This window comes from Furipterus horrens, unplaced genomic scaffold, assembly GCF_987537825.1.
Source record: "Furipterus horrens unplaced genomic scaffold, mFurHor1.1.pri manual_scaffold_10, whole genome shotgun sequence".
NCBI lineage: Eukaryota > Metazoa > Chordata > Mammalia > Chiroptera > Furipteridae > Furipterus > Furipterus horrens.
This window is the reverse complement of record NW_028327180.1, coordinates 75,441,293-75,454,928: the sequence shown is the minus strand read 5'-3', so window position 1 is coordinate 75,454,928 and position 13,636 is coordinate 75,441,293. Positions and strand designations below refer to the sequence as shown.

The following is a 13,636-nucleotide window of genomic DNA, read 5'->3' as shown; positions in this document are numbered from 1 at the left end:
CATTTTCCCAAGCAACATTGTGTTTTACAGTGTCTTCTTCCTTTCTCCACAAAGAAAGGCAAGGAGAAAGCTGGGAGAGGGCCACCTAACTCTTCCAGCCCCTTTCTCTATGGCATAGCTAGGACTTTGCCCTTCCAGGGCAGTATCTGGTCCCTAGCCATTTGAGACCACAGCAGTCCTATCCTTGTGGCCCAGGCTTCTGTTAAGGCCTTGGTTATTTCTGACAGTCTGATTTGGTCTATTTCCCTAGTATTTATACCAGTCTCCTATTCTCTGGTTTTTTTGTTTTTGTTTTTCTCTTTAAGATGTTATTTATTTTTAGAGTGAGAAGGGAGGGAGGAAGAGAGAGAGAAACATTAATAGGTTGCCTCTCGCAACCCAGGCATGTGCCGGCTGGGAATCAAACCAGCGACCTTTTGGTTTACAGGGACAACGCCCAACCCACTGAACCATGCCAGTCAGGGCTCTGCTGTTATTCTCACTTCCAACAAGTTGAAGTATTAAGATATTCTAGTTCCCTGAGAATGCTTGATTGTGCAGGCATGGACTTGTCTAGACTGGTTTGTAGGCTTTGGGAAGTGGGAGAAGGCAGGATGCGAAACTTAACAAAAAAAATTTTTTTAAGTTTTTTAATTTATTTATTTTTAAAGAGAGAAACATCAATTTGTTCTGCCCGTTTATACGTTCATTGGTTGGTTCTTATTTGTTCCCTGACCAGGGGTCAAACCCAAAACCTTGTATCAGGATGACACTAACCAACTTAGCTCCTCAGCCAGGGCAGTATTCTCCTTTTTTAAAAAAAGTTTTCACAAGTTATAAACTGGAGAGGTGGAGATTTAGTCATCAGAATTCAGATTCCAAAGACCTAGGCAATTTCTGCATCCTAAAAATAATACTTTGTAAAATTATCCAACCATCAGAGCTTCTCTTTTGCCCTAGAAGGTGATATTTTCCCTAATGCTTCAATTTGGAATGTTCATTTGCTGAAAGAAACTGTGTGGCTCACTTTCTTTAGACCTTTCTATTACACCCTTTCTTCTCTCTACGTTAGCATTCTTCCAATGTGTGTGGGTGAAGTGTAGTTGCTTAGAGATCCAGGCAGGAGCCTCTGTCCCTAAGGCATAGCCTTTCTTTACCAATTTGGTGCTGACTTGCCAGGCAGCAAGAAGAGTCAAGTTGCTTAGCCTTCGTCCCAGTTTCCTGCTTCGAATTGGTAGCACTCATCATTGAATACCAATGAACTGTGCAAGCAGACAGGATTGGCTTGACTACCTGGGGCAAAAACCTTTTTGTGTGTGTGTTTGTGGTGCAGGTGGGGAAGAAGAGGTGCACAGTGGAAGTGGGGACTGCCTGGTTCAACACATGGGTGGTAGGGGAGGAGGGTGGGAGGAGGGAAAGGAGTGAAGGGGGTGTTGGGGTGGGGGCTGAGGTGGGGTGGGGAAGGTGGGTCTGGGTGGAGCAGAAACCTTTGAGGGGATGAAAATACACTAGAAAGAGTGGGAGTTGTCACCTGCCCTGGAAACAAAGGGAGGGGCTTAGGGGTGGGGTGGAGCAATGGCATGCAGTTAAAGCAACTCAACTCAGCATTATAGGTTTTTTTCTTTCTTCAAAACTGCTATTTTGTTTCATCTGCTGTTTGAGCAGGGGTAAAATTTGAACATCTAAAATGACTCCCCCAACCATTTTCCTTTTTATTCAATTTTTTGTTTAGTTTTTCTACTGTTTATTTAAGGCCAAATGTGATTTCCTTTACCATTCCTAAAGTCCAGGAAAGAATGTAAACTACATTCTTTTGTTTTATTTAGTATTGTGTCCCCAACACTCTGAAAAGTTACTGGCACATGCAAAGTACTTGCCATAGTTGTTGAATGAATGTTCCATCTTTGCCTTTTCAGCTCTGAGCTTAGGCACATTTCTATTTCTGATGCTGTGAGAAGCCAGTTTTGAACACTGGAGTAGTAATTAGAGCTCCACACAAGAGAAAATTCCAGTGAAGAATTTTGATAGAAAAGTTGCAAGCTAGATCCTATATGGATTCACCCTTATTCCTCTCCTGCTAACTACAACTTGTGGGCCATGCACTTTATGAGGTATCTCTTGGCCAAGGAAAATATTCTTAGGCCTCAGGTTGCCTATGGGAAATGGAAGTTCTAAGGAAATGTTTCCTTGGTGCTCCACAGGATTAGTTCTAGACTCACTTCCCTAGGTGTTTTGTACCTGCCCCCAATATGCTACAAGCAAAGTAGGTCAAGGGTAAAGACAAGATTGTAGACAGGGTACTGGGTAGGCACATTAGTCGTGGAGAAAGAACCAGTTACTGCTCTTTCCTGTCTATAGGGCAGATCTGTGAAAGAAGTAGCTGCTTTTAGGGTAACAGTCATGGGTTATTACTAGACCCTTTATCTTCCTGGTTTGTATACTCATTCTCTGCATCCATAAGACCACCAATCCTGTGCTAGTCTCTGACATTACCAACATTAAAGATTGAGGTTTCCCATTGCGTGGTGTGAAAACAACCTAAGCAAAAAATTCAGTTATCTCTCTACTACAGCCCTTTTTCTAATAGGAGCTAGCACGCTCTCACACTTAATGTAATTCAGATTGAAGTGGTAGGGTTTTCTTTGTCCACAGCCCCACTACTTCCATGGTAAGATGAAGTACTATTACTGAACCAAAGAAAATAATCTCCAATTCCTTTTAAGAGTTGACTTGAGAAACACCTGTACTTAATAACATTGGCAGACTTGGAAGGGGAAGTGGCTCAGTGGGTTTAAGTCAGAATACCAATAGATGGTGGAAGCTCATTGGACTTCAGCCAGTGAAGGGGTGGCATTATCACATCCAATGGATGTAACACATTGGTCAGTTGAAAAGGAACCTATGAAGTCATGGTCGTGTAGAATGGGGTGGTAGCATGTTATAGGCCAGTGAGAAGATATTGTCTGATGGACCAATGGGGAGGAGTTTCCTAAAACACTGACAGAAAAGGTAGCACACGTTTTCACGATAGGAAATCAATAGGTATTGGGGTGCTAACTTCTCAGCTCAAAACATTCATTCTCTAGGTACCTTGCCCCACAGCCCCTCGACCCCATTAAAAGTCTTTGGTGTCTGAGGATAGTAAGCTAAAACCTTCTCAGATATGGGACCCCCAGAAGGAAGGTTGGAATTAGGATGGTGCCCTGCAGGACTGCAGGACCCGCCCAGTTCCCCACCCCTGCGGGAACTGCAATTCCCCTCCTTGACGCAGGGGGCACTGCAGGCCCTGGGGAGGTTGGGGCGGAGCGCTGAAAGGGGCCCGGAGCAGCCACCCCGCTCCGGAGCGCGGGGGGCGCTGTGCCGGGGCCCGGGCTGCAGCTCCGCTCCCGGCCACCGGGGGCGCTGCGCGGCGCCGGTGGTTGGTGGTGGCTGTTGGGGGGGTGGGGGGGAGCCGCGGCCGCGGGTGGTGCGGAGGGAGGCCTTGCGGGCGGATCGGGCGCTCGGCGGCGAAGGTGGTGGGAGGCGGCGGGCGGGAGCGCGGGTCCGGCCGGCCCTGGCGATGGCGGACGCAGCGGCCTCCCCAGTGGGCAAGCGTCTGCTGCTTCTGTTCGCGGACACCGCGGCCTCGGCTTCGGCCTCGGTGCCCGCGGCGGCGGCGGCGGCGGCGGCGGCGGCGGCGGCAGCAACGGGAGGAGATCCGGGGCCTGTGCTGCGCACTCGGGCCTGGCGGGCCGGCACGGTGCGGGCCATGAGCGGGGCGGTGCCCCAGGACCTAGCGGTGAGTGACGGCCGAGGCGGGCACTCGAGGCCGGGGCTGCGGGGCCTGCGGGCGGCCTCCCCGGGGGCCTTTGTGAGGGGGCGGTGGGGTGGGGGTGACCCAGTTCCGCGCCCCCAGATCTCCTCAGCGCCCCCCACCGGATCCTCAGAACCCCGAGTTCTGGCCGGCATGGCTTCCGCGTCGGGGTGCGTGCCCCGGTTTCCCCCGGGGGGGTGGCCAGGACGCCAGAAGCTGCTGCCTCCACCCCGCACGCCCCGCCTCCTGAGCGACCCTTTTTCAGCTACCCTCCTCCCCCCGCAACACGGCTTCGGAGCTGGCTCTCGAACCCTGTGTCCCCGGGCTCCTCAGAGTTCAGCTGGTGCTGGTGCTGCTGCTGCTCTCTGCAAGACGCGGACCTGTAATCCCCAGCCTCTCTCTGGAGACTTGCGCCCTGTTCCCTTCCTCCCGCAGCCTCGAGTGGGGCGGGAATGTGGGCAGTTGTGAGCGGCACAGAGACTGCAGTGGGAGCTGTTCGGGGCTTTTTTTTAATCTGGCAGTTACTTCCTCCTCGTCTGAACCGGGCTCGGTCTGGCGGTCTCCAGAAAGGCCAGCTCTCGGGACTCTATCCGGCTCCGCTCTTTGCCCTTCTGGGTGACAGGAGCTGCAGTTGTGGCTGTTTTTGATAACTTTGAGGTCTGTTTTAGCAGCCGAATGGTGGTGCTTTTTTGCTCTCAGCTCGGCTACTCCCCCAGCCTTGGGAGAGGTTTTGTTTTGAAACTTTGTGTTGTATACCTTGGCCGCATTTTATTTAAAATGCCTTGGTGTATCTTGTGATTGAAGTTGTTCAGTAATAGAACTTAACTAGCTTTTGTGACCATGATGTGCTATTTTTGTTAATGTGGCGAAAAAAATACTGTCTTTGAGCTTTGGCAAGCCTCTTGAGTTCCTCATTCTGATAGCGGCCCCAGCTTCTCTGTTGAGATAAGACTATGAAAAATAAGAAGATTCTTTCGGAATGTGATAGATCAGCAGGAAAAAGGTAAATTTTCTTGGTGAACTTGCTTCTGCAGATTTTATTCGCTATAAAGGCGGACACAATTCGTGGGTTTCTGTTAGTTTTCTGTTGATCAGCTGTGTTAGGCACCTCCCCGCCTTGCCCCCGCCACCCCTCCGCCCCCATTTGTAAGCTCTCTGGGTTGACTTGGAGCCGGTTTAGGCTTTTCTTCTGCTGTTTGAGTTCATTTGCTTTGATCTTTCTCCATGCTACATTAAAAAAGGCTGCTTGGATATTTATGAGGCTTCAGTGAGGCAAATTTGTAAGAGTATCAGGAATATAAGGGTATAAGGATGATGATTAGGGAGATTTACATTTAAATTCCGCTGTGCTTTCTTTAGAAGATTGCTTTCTAGGTTGAGATAGGGGAGAGCTGTTCCTCTCAGATCCAGTAATTTACCCCCTTGAATGCAAAACATACTTGAGATCCACCATTGTTTGCAAACTTTGATCAAAGGCCTAGCTTTTCATTCTGAATTTTATATTGTACTTGTTTCCTCCATTACATGAATTAGTAATATGCTCTGCACCTGAAATGGCTACCCATGCACTTTGTTGTTTCCTGGGCTCCATACGGGCAGAGGTTTTTGAAGCTTACTGAGATGCTGAACACCTATTAAGCTAAATACTGAATACTTTTACTGTTGGGCCCATGGAATTCATTTCTCAAACCAAGTAAAAAGTTAGAGTGATTCTTGGATATTAAGGTCTTGCGTGGAGTGTATGCATATAGAAGCAAAGGCAGATTTGGGTTTTGAGAATAAACTATGCTTGTATGTATAGCAAGGGACATAGATGAGAAAACACCACAACAAAACCTAGAGCCTTTAGAAATTTTCACCAGTTTGCAAAATTGCTCCAGAATTATTGTTGCTGTGATGAGGTTCTGTTACTGACAATGACTAGTATAGGATCAGAATTGGCCGTTTGTTTCCATTTTTCATTAAAGAGCTTTCCTTTGGACCCTAGACATGTGGGTCTTTCCAGTTTGCACCACACACCGTAGTAAACACAACCGTCTTCCAATCAGAAGTGTTCTTCCTGTACTCAAGGGTGGAGTTTGCAAGCAGCTGGCCTGTGATTGGGCAGATCTTCATTCAGCTATGTTTAAGATGTTTTCAGGCATGCTTGGTTTTGAGTAATGCGTAGCAGGGCGCCCCCTGTTAAGGATGAGTAATTGAGGGTTGGATGAATGAGTTTCTGAAGTGATTGAAAATACCTTTCAATTTTAGGTTCCATTAATATTCTCTTTCTAAATACTATCTGATTCAGAAATCTTTCAAACTATAGTCCCGACCCATGTAATGAACACTTTTTTGGAAAACAGCACCAAAGCTATGTACTACCTTAAAATGAAATTTGAAGAAAAGGAAAGTCAGGATCCTGTTGATTGGAAGTTTTGTTGATAAGGGTCTATAGGTGAGCATCGTCATCATCAAAGCCATGCTGACAACTACTAAGATTTTTAGATTAAGTAGGAAAACAGCCCTACCCCCCTCCATGGTAGAGTAGCTTTATTTATATTTCAAAATAAGCCTGTTATTTTTTTTAAAGTTTGTTGCAGAATTAGTCTAATTGATTTATATATATTTATTTTGAATTTTTCTGACTTAGTGTCCTCTTTATGTTTCTAAATCATTATTGGTCCATATAAGTTGTATAGACTGTGGGACCTTCACAGATGTTGGTATGGTTGATTTTTTAAAAAAAGACCAAAAAGAAGTGGGTTTTTCTTTTATTGTTACAAAAGCAAAACTTACATTTTGCAAAATGCCAAACAACCAAAAGTATAGCAGGAAAAGCCAGCAATATTCATTCTTAACTAGCTCCCCCTTACCAAAGAAGGCTTTGCTCATCTTTCTTTTTCTTTTTCAAGCAAATGGCATACTGCACAGTATCTATAGCCTGCTTATGTTCTTTTTGCCACTTAACATTACATCATGGGCATCAGTACCTATAGATCTTATTCATCTTTTTAGGTACTTACATTATATTCCATAACATGGCTGTACCAAAATTTATTCAATTCTTCCCCTGTTTGATGGACATTCAAGTTATTTAAAATATTTGGCACTACACAGAGTGCTGTGATTAATATACTTGTACATATCTCTATGTAATCATGGTTTTTTGTTTCTGTAGTTCAGCCATCCAGGAGTGGGATTGTCGAGTTAGGAATATACGAGCCATATGTATCTATTTTTTATTTTTTTAGGTAATGCCTGGCTATTTTCCAGTAAGATTATAGTATTTGATACTCCCACCAGCAGAGTATGCATGCAATGCTTGTGTCCCCTAGTCTGGTATCACTGGTGTCTTTGGCTTTGTCATTTTTGACAATCTGATGGGTGAAAAATAATATCTAGCATTTTTATGACCACTAGCGTTTTTCTGTGTTTATTGGCCTTTTACATTTATTTTATGAGTTATTTATACCTGTCTTTTGCCCATTTGAAAAAATGAGTTGTCTTATCACTCTGTACAACTTCTGTGCATATTAGCTATATTAACACCTTTGCCTGTGAAGTTTGTTGCAATTATTTTATTTGTCTTTTGACTTTGTGCATGGGTTGCTTTGCCATACAGAAAAATACAATTTTTATGTCATCATTCTTAATGGCTTCTGGGTTTACTTGCTTGCCCCATCTTGAGCCTATATAAATGTTCTTCAAAATTTCTTTCTAATATTTTCATGTATTTATTTTTACCTTTAACCAGTTGTGACAGCACCAACTTTGTTAAATAAACTGCTGTATGGTAGAATTAAATGATGCTTTTGGTAGCATTGATTTGTTTTGAATGTGTATCTTAGCTATCTCAGCTATCCAGAACTTGCAAGAAGAGTAAAAGTATATCTGACTTATTTTTTATGCCTTAATCTTTCATCTTTATCTGGGAGAAAAGTGGACTCTAAAATACTTCTTTCCTTTGATTCAAGATAATGTAATAATTGTAGCAGTGTTGAGCTAGTACCATGTTTCTTTCTATCTGGGGATCTTCCAAGAGGCGTGAAAGCGCATCTGCCTTATTTATTTATTTATTTATGCATGCATGCCTCATCCTCCAGCCTTTCCTCTTTGTCTCAGGTTAGGTGGCCTTTAAAATAAATACCTCCCTACTTTGTTTCTAGTTACCTGATAACTATAGCCAGGTCCAGGATAGTACCATGTTTGCAGAGAGCAGTTCGTTAGTATTTATTTTCAACCTATGTTCAAACAAACATAGACCTTAAGGCCTAATTGAAATGGGAGTTTATGGCTTTTAATAACTATCCCTAACTGTCCTTTTCTTCCCTATAATTTCAAAAGTTAAATGAATGATATCTAATATCATGCTCTGTTTATTAAAGTAAATAGAATATGTTTTTGTGGATCAGTGTATGATTTAGAGAACTTTAAATAAAGTGAGGTTTTACAAAGGAATATTTAACATTTAAGTCAAGTCCTCTAAGCACACTTTTCATCTTAGCTTTCTTAGAGCAGGAGGGTCTGTTTTTAAAACATTGGACCACCATTGAGTTTTTCAGGCACTCAAGTGATTTGTACATACTTTTTAAAATTTGTCTTATATGTGTGTAATTTTAATAGCTCTTTTGTCTTTGCATTCTGTTTGTTTCAGCATTGCACACGTTATACACTGGTCATTTGTCCAGCGTCCTGTCCTCTCCCTTTACTAACAATCAGATCTTTCCTCTTAATTACCCATTTGTTTCTAAGAGTTGCTTCACTAACTCCCCACCTGCCAAGGGCTTGTTTCTTTCATTAGTACGTACTCATCTCCTTGGTTCTCATCCCCAACTTGTTCTCGTTGATTTAGTTTCCCCTCCTAAATGGTGGATAAGTAACATGGTGTTTTCTGTTGTTAGTGATTTCTCAACAACAGCTGGGGTGGGCTCTTGTAGGCTTTGCTTCCACAAGGCCTGGGGGACCCAACACCTGTTGCTGCTTCTCAATTTTCCACTGCCTTTGACAGGTTGGTGGTTAGCCACACCCCCCTCCCACTCTCCCTCCTACCAGTGTCTTTTACCCTATCTGTAGAAGGGTAAAACCTTCTCTGTTTAGTAATGACTCAGTTTTGTGATGGCAGAAACTCTGTTTCTTGTGTGTCTTCAGGGGTAATCAGGCCATAGGGGATTGAGTCGCACTAACCAAAGTCTCTGGAGATTGATTTGTAAATCCACATGTAAGGTTATTTTACAGTGGGAAATATACCTATCCAGAGATGCCCCCTGCTCGTCTATTCAAGAGACTAAATTACAGATAAGAAGGATCCTTGGTGTGCAAAGAAATCAGACAAGGAAAATTGGGGGTTGCCAAAGGATATTTACAGCAAACAGCCTTGATTTGGTGATCCTCCACTTTCAGTACTTTCTGGTTGCCATTGTTTCGTTCCTGCTTTACCCTTTGCTTTAAAAAAAAAAAGAAAAAAGATTTTATTTATTTATTGTGAGAGAGAGGAGGAGGGAGGGAGAAAGAGAGCGAGAGAAACATTGATACGGGAAAGATACATCAATTTGTTGCCTCTAGAATGCCCTCAACTGGGAACCTGGCCTCCAACACAGGCATGTGTGCCCAGGCTGGGAATTGAACCAGCAACCTTTCAGTTAGCAAGCCAGCACTCAATCCATTGAGCCACACTAGCCAGGACTACCCCTTGCTTTTAATGTTGTCATCCATTGAAATCCTATAAAGAGAAAAGAAAGCCTATCTGTTCTATTTTCCATCATTTCTTTAAAGCCTTTCTGAATCCACACCGTCATTCTTTTTTTTCTTTGCTCCTTTAGTACTTTGTGGATATCATTTTGGAATTTTTATCTGATATTTTCTTTCTTTTCTTTTTTAAAGATTTTATTTATTTATTTTTAGAAAGATAAATATTTTTAGAGGAACAGAGAAAGAGAAGGAAGGAAACATGGGTTGGTTGCATCTCACAGGCCTTTAACTAGGGACCTGGCCGGCAACCCAGGCATGTGCCCTTGTGCCCTGACCAGGAGTCCAACAGGCATCGTTTTGGTTTGCAGGGTGGCGCTCTATCTACTGAGCCACACCAGCCAGGGCCTTATATTTTCTTGTTACATTTAAATAACAAGATATATAACTTATCTCCCTTACTAGATTTTAAGTTCATCAAGAGCAGGAAGCACATGCATTTCTCTATTATTATTTTAAAAGGCCATCTCTGACCACCCTGTCTTAAAAAATAAAACATTCAGAAGTCAGTATTAGGTTTAATTTTCACTTCTGATTTATTATGGAATTTCTACTCTTACGATTCCCTATTATAAGGTGTTTATGATTGATCTTTAAGCTTTTTCTTTTTATATATATTTTTTAATACAGACTCACTACTAATTTTTTTTGTCTTGATATTATTGGAATCATATTTGGGACCCCAACCCAAGGTACATTGTCTATTAGCTTTTGTGATTACATTTGGGTTGTTAAATTAGAAGCTCTAAATGTTTTGTTTTTCTGATACTTGAATAATGCATGCTAATTATACAAAATGTAGACTTTTTTTAATAATAAGGAAAAATAGTTTCTGTAGTGTCACATCCCATTAGAAACTGCTGTTTATATTTTGAACATAATCTACTAATTTTTTTTTAGAATTGTTTAAAGGTGAATATTGTATTTTCAATTTTGAGTTTTGCTTTTTCACTTAATGTGGCAATTATTTTCCTTTGTTACTAAAAACTTTTGTATTATGGGTGATTTTACTTTTCTTGGTTCTTTTTTATTTTCCACAGGTAACATGTATTCCTTTCACAGCCGAAAGGAAAACAATAAGTGCTCTAACAAAATCTTGTAATTTTTATTGGCTGGATAATATATTTAACTGTTTCCTTTCTATTGGATATTGAAATTGTTGTAGAGTTTAGGCTTTAAGAATAATTCCGTGATGAACATTTTTGTGAATAAAGTCTTTTCTATGTTTAGGATTATTTCCTAGGATTAATGCCAGGATTGGTATTATGGAGACATACATATCTTTAAGATTCTTGATATAACAATAGTAAGTTTTTTCTTTCTTTAAGTCATACCAGGTCTGTAATCTGACCAGTAGCATGAGTTTGCTTAAGGAATGCATGCTTATCAGGAGCCACATGGTATGGTAGGCATTTTGTGCTTTTATTTAATTTAATCCTATGACAATCCTTTGAGGTACTTAAACTGTACCTATTTATAGGAAAGGAAGTGAGGCTCAAAGAGGCTAAAGTAACTTGCTCCTGGCTACATGCTAAGAAATAGGGAAGTTGGGATGCAAATGTAGATCTTTATGATTGCACAGCCCCTAAAAAGCACTGTATATGCTTCAGTTTTGATTCCGGTTATTCCTGTGCTATTCAGGTACTTTAATTTATTGAGGATATTAAAAAACAGAAGAAATTGGGGATGATTGTTAGAAAGTTATTTCTTTTATTTTTTTCTCTAAATGTACTAAAGTGAAGATGCACTCTCAGAAAACTATCTCTTGATCTAGAAACTATGGAAAATTATATTTTATTTGAAAACAGCAGTATTCTAGACATGCATTTATTCTGCACCTTGGCTGTCAAGATATACTAGTTTTATAAAGTCATTTGTAACAGAATTTATATTTTGTTTAGAATGTAGGTAGGAAAATTGGAAAAGAAAATTTAACAACCTTGGGAGTTAGTCTTCCATTTCCAGTACCTTCTCACAATCATCACCATATCCAGTTATTTTTATCTCTTAATTTTTAAAATATACTTTGCTTTCCATTCATGTAGTCTTAGTGATTTAGGTCTTTTTCATCTTTCCTGGGCTATCATTGCCTTGTAATTGGTCTTCCTGTCTCTAGTTTCTTTCCTCTATGATTAATCCAACCTGATCCTGAAGTTAATTCTTTCCTTTTTAAGAAGTTTAATTATAAAAGTAAGATATGACTACATATTTTAAAGGAAAAAGAGAAAGAGCATTTGCTGACAAGACCAAAAATGTATTATCCCTCGTCAGCTGCTGGTCGTTGGTTCAATTTCAATGCCAACAGGAATCCCCAATTTGCGATGAAGAAGGAAATTTTATTCTATGCAAAACAGCTCAGTTGTGATACAGCACAGCTGTATAGCACAGCTCTACAGCCCCCTTCGCTTTGGTGTTTCAGCCCAGCCAGGAAAATGCAGCATTTGGTAGAAAGGGAAATTGTATTCCTTTGGACTAGAGTCCCTCCCTTTGGTCCCTCCAAAATCCTCACAGTTTGGTCCAAAAGGCACTGTCCTGATTGGTCATAATGGAGCTGCTCAGGTTGGTCAGAGTTGCACAGCTCTGACTGAATGGAGAAAGCCTCAAGTCCTATTGGTTGAAAGACATTCCAGCCCTGGCTGGTGTGGCTCTGTGGATTGGGTGCCGGACTGTGAACCAGAGGGTTGCTGGTTTGGTTCCGGTCAGGGCACATGTGTGGGTTGTGGTCCGGGTGCCGGGTTGGGGGTGTGCGAAAGGCAACCATACATTGATGTTTCTCTCTCTTTCTCCCTCCCCTCCCCTCGCTCTAAAAAAGTTGTCGAAAGAAAATCAGAAAAATCTTATTAAAAATAAAGAAATAGATTCCAGGAACTCCTGTATAAGGGCTGGCTCAGGTGGCAGAAACTGAGGAGGCAGGCAGTTCAGCACAGGCTTCTCCATGAAGTACAGGTAGTGTGAGAGGTCCCTGTGCAGAAATGGCTCCTAGGTAGTTTTTAACAATTTGAGCCCACTAAGTCACTTGAAGCCCTTCTTAGTAGGTGTCTACCCTCACATCCCCTACTTAGGGTTCACACCCTCCTATCCCAAGCCTCCTCCTGTCCCCCAACCACCCCCTCCTAATAATCTGCAACTTGCTCTTTTCCATATAATATATCTTGGAGTTATTTTCACATTAGTCTTTTAGATACACCACATTTTAAAAATTCTATGTTACTCCATAGTATGATTAAAGTCTGTTTATCCTTTTACCTAATTATAAAATATAAACTATCAGTGGCTCCTCCAAGGCCTGTAGCAGGCAACGTAAACTCACACATATCCAGAGACCAGGCTTGTGAGACACAGCTGGGTGAAAGATCAAGAGGGGTAAGGGGGATTGACAACTGGGGAGCATAGACACTATCTAAAGATGCACATTAAAAATAAATCAGCAGACTCTGGCTGGGTAGCTCAGTAGTTTAGAGTGAGGTTGCAGTTTCTATCACAGGTCAGCGCACATACAAGAAGCAACCAATGAATGCATAAATAAGCGGAACAACAAATCTCATCAATTTTAAAAATTTTAAAAGATCAACAAAAAATCACTCTGCTGGGTTTTAATTTATTATATTTTTAACATGCCAATCAAAGCCCTTTACAGCTTACTTAGTACTCTCCCCCCGCTCCTAGAGCATTCAGTCTTATATGTTTCTCTGCTTTAGTGTCTGCTGGAAAGTCTACCTTCTCTGCCAGAATAATGCAGCTTCTCTTTTAAGACCCAGCTTGTATGCTGCTGCCTCCTCTGTGAAACTTTTCTAGTCTCCCAAGCCATTTGCCTTCTCAAGACTAACAAAGCATGTTAAAATCTTAATTATTGCCCTTATTACATAGCTCTGTAAAAATTTACGTATCTCTCTTGTTGGCTTGTCTAGGGTTTGAGTCCCTCCTGCCAAGTTCTACTTTATTTACCTGATTCTCTTGGTGCTGCACACACATATATAAGAGGCATTCTGTTCTTGTTGAGTAGTTGAATAAAATAATTTTATTAATTGTAGTAAGAATGGCCTTATAGAGAGAACCAGAATCCAAACTGATGATAACATGATTACTTGATAAACATGAAGGCTTATATTCTCACATTACTGCTGTCTGATTTTATCA

General features: G+C 41.7%; 1 protein-coding gene across 1 annotated transcript in view; it reads left to right on the top strand.

Moving 5' to 3' along the window:
- Window positions 1-3,523: 3,523 nt before the first annotated feature.
- Window positions 3,524-13,636, top strand: part of KDM3B (lysine demethylase 3B) — a 60,398-nt gene continuing 50,285 nt past the window's right edge. The window contains exon 1 of the mRNA XM_090288250.1: window positions 3,524-3,757. Coding sequence (XP_090144376.1) covers window positions 3,539-3,757 — 219 coding nt within the window. The 5' untranslated portion in view covers window positions 3,524-3,538. The remainder of the gene's footprint in view (window positions 3,758-13,636) is intronic.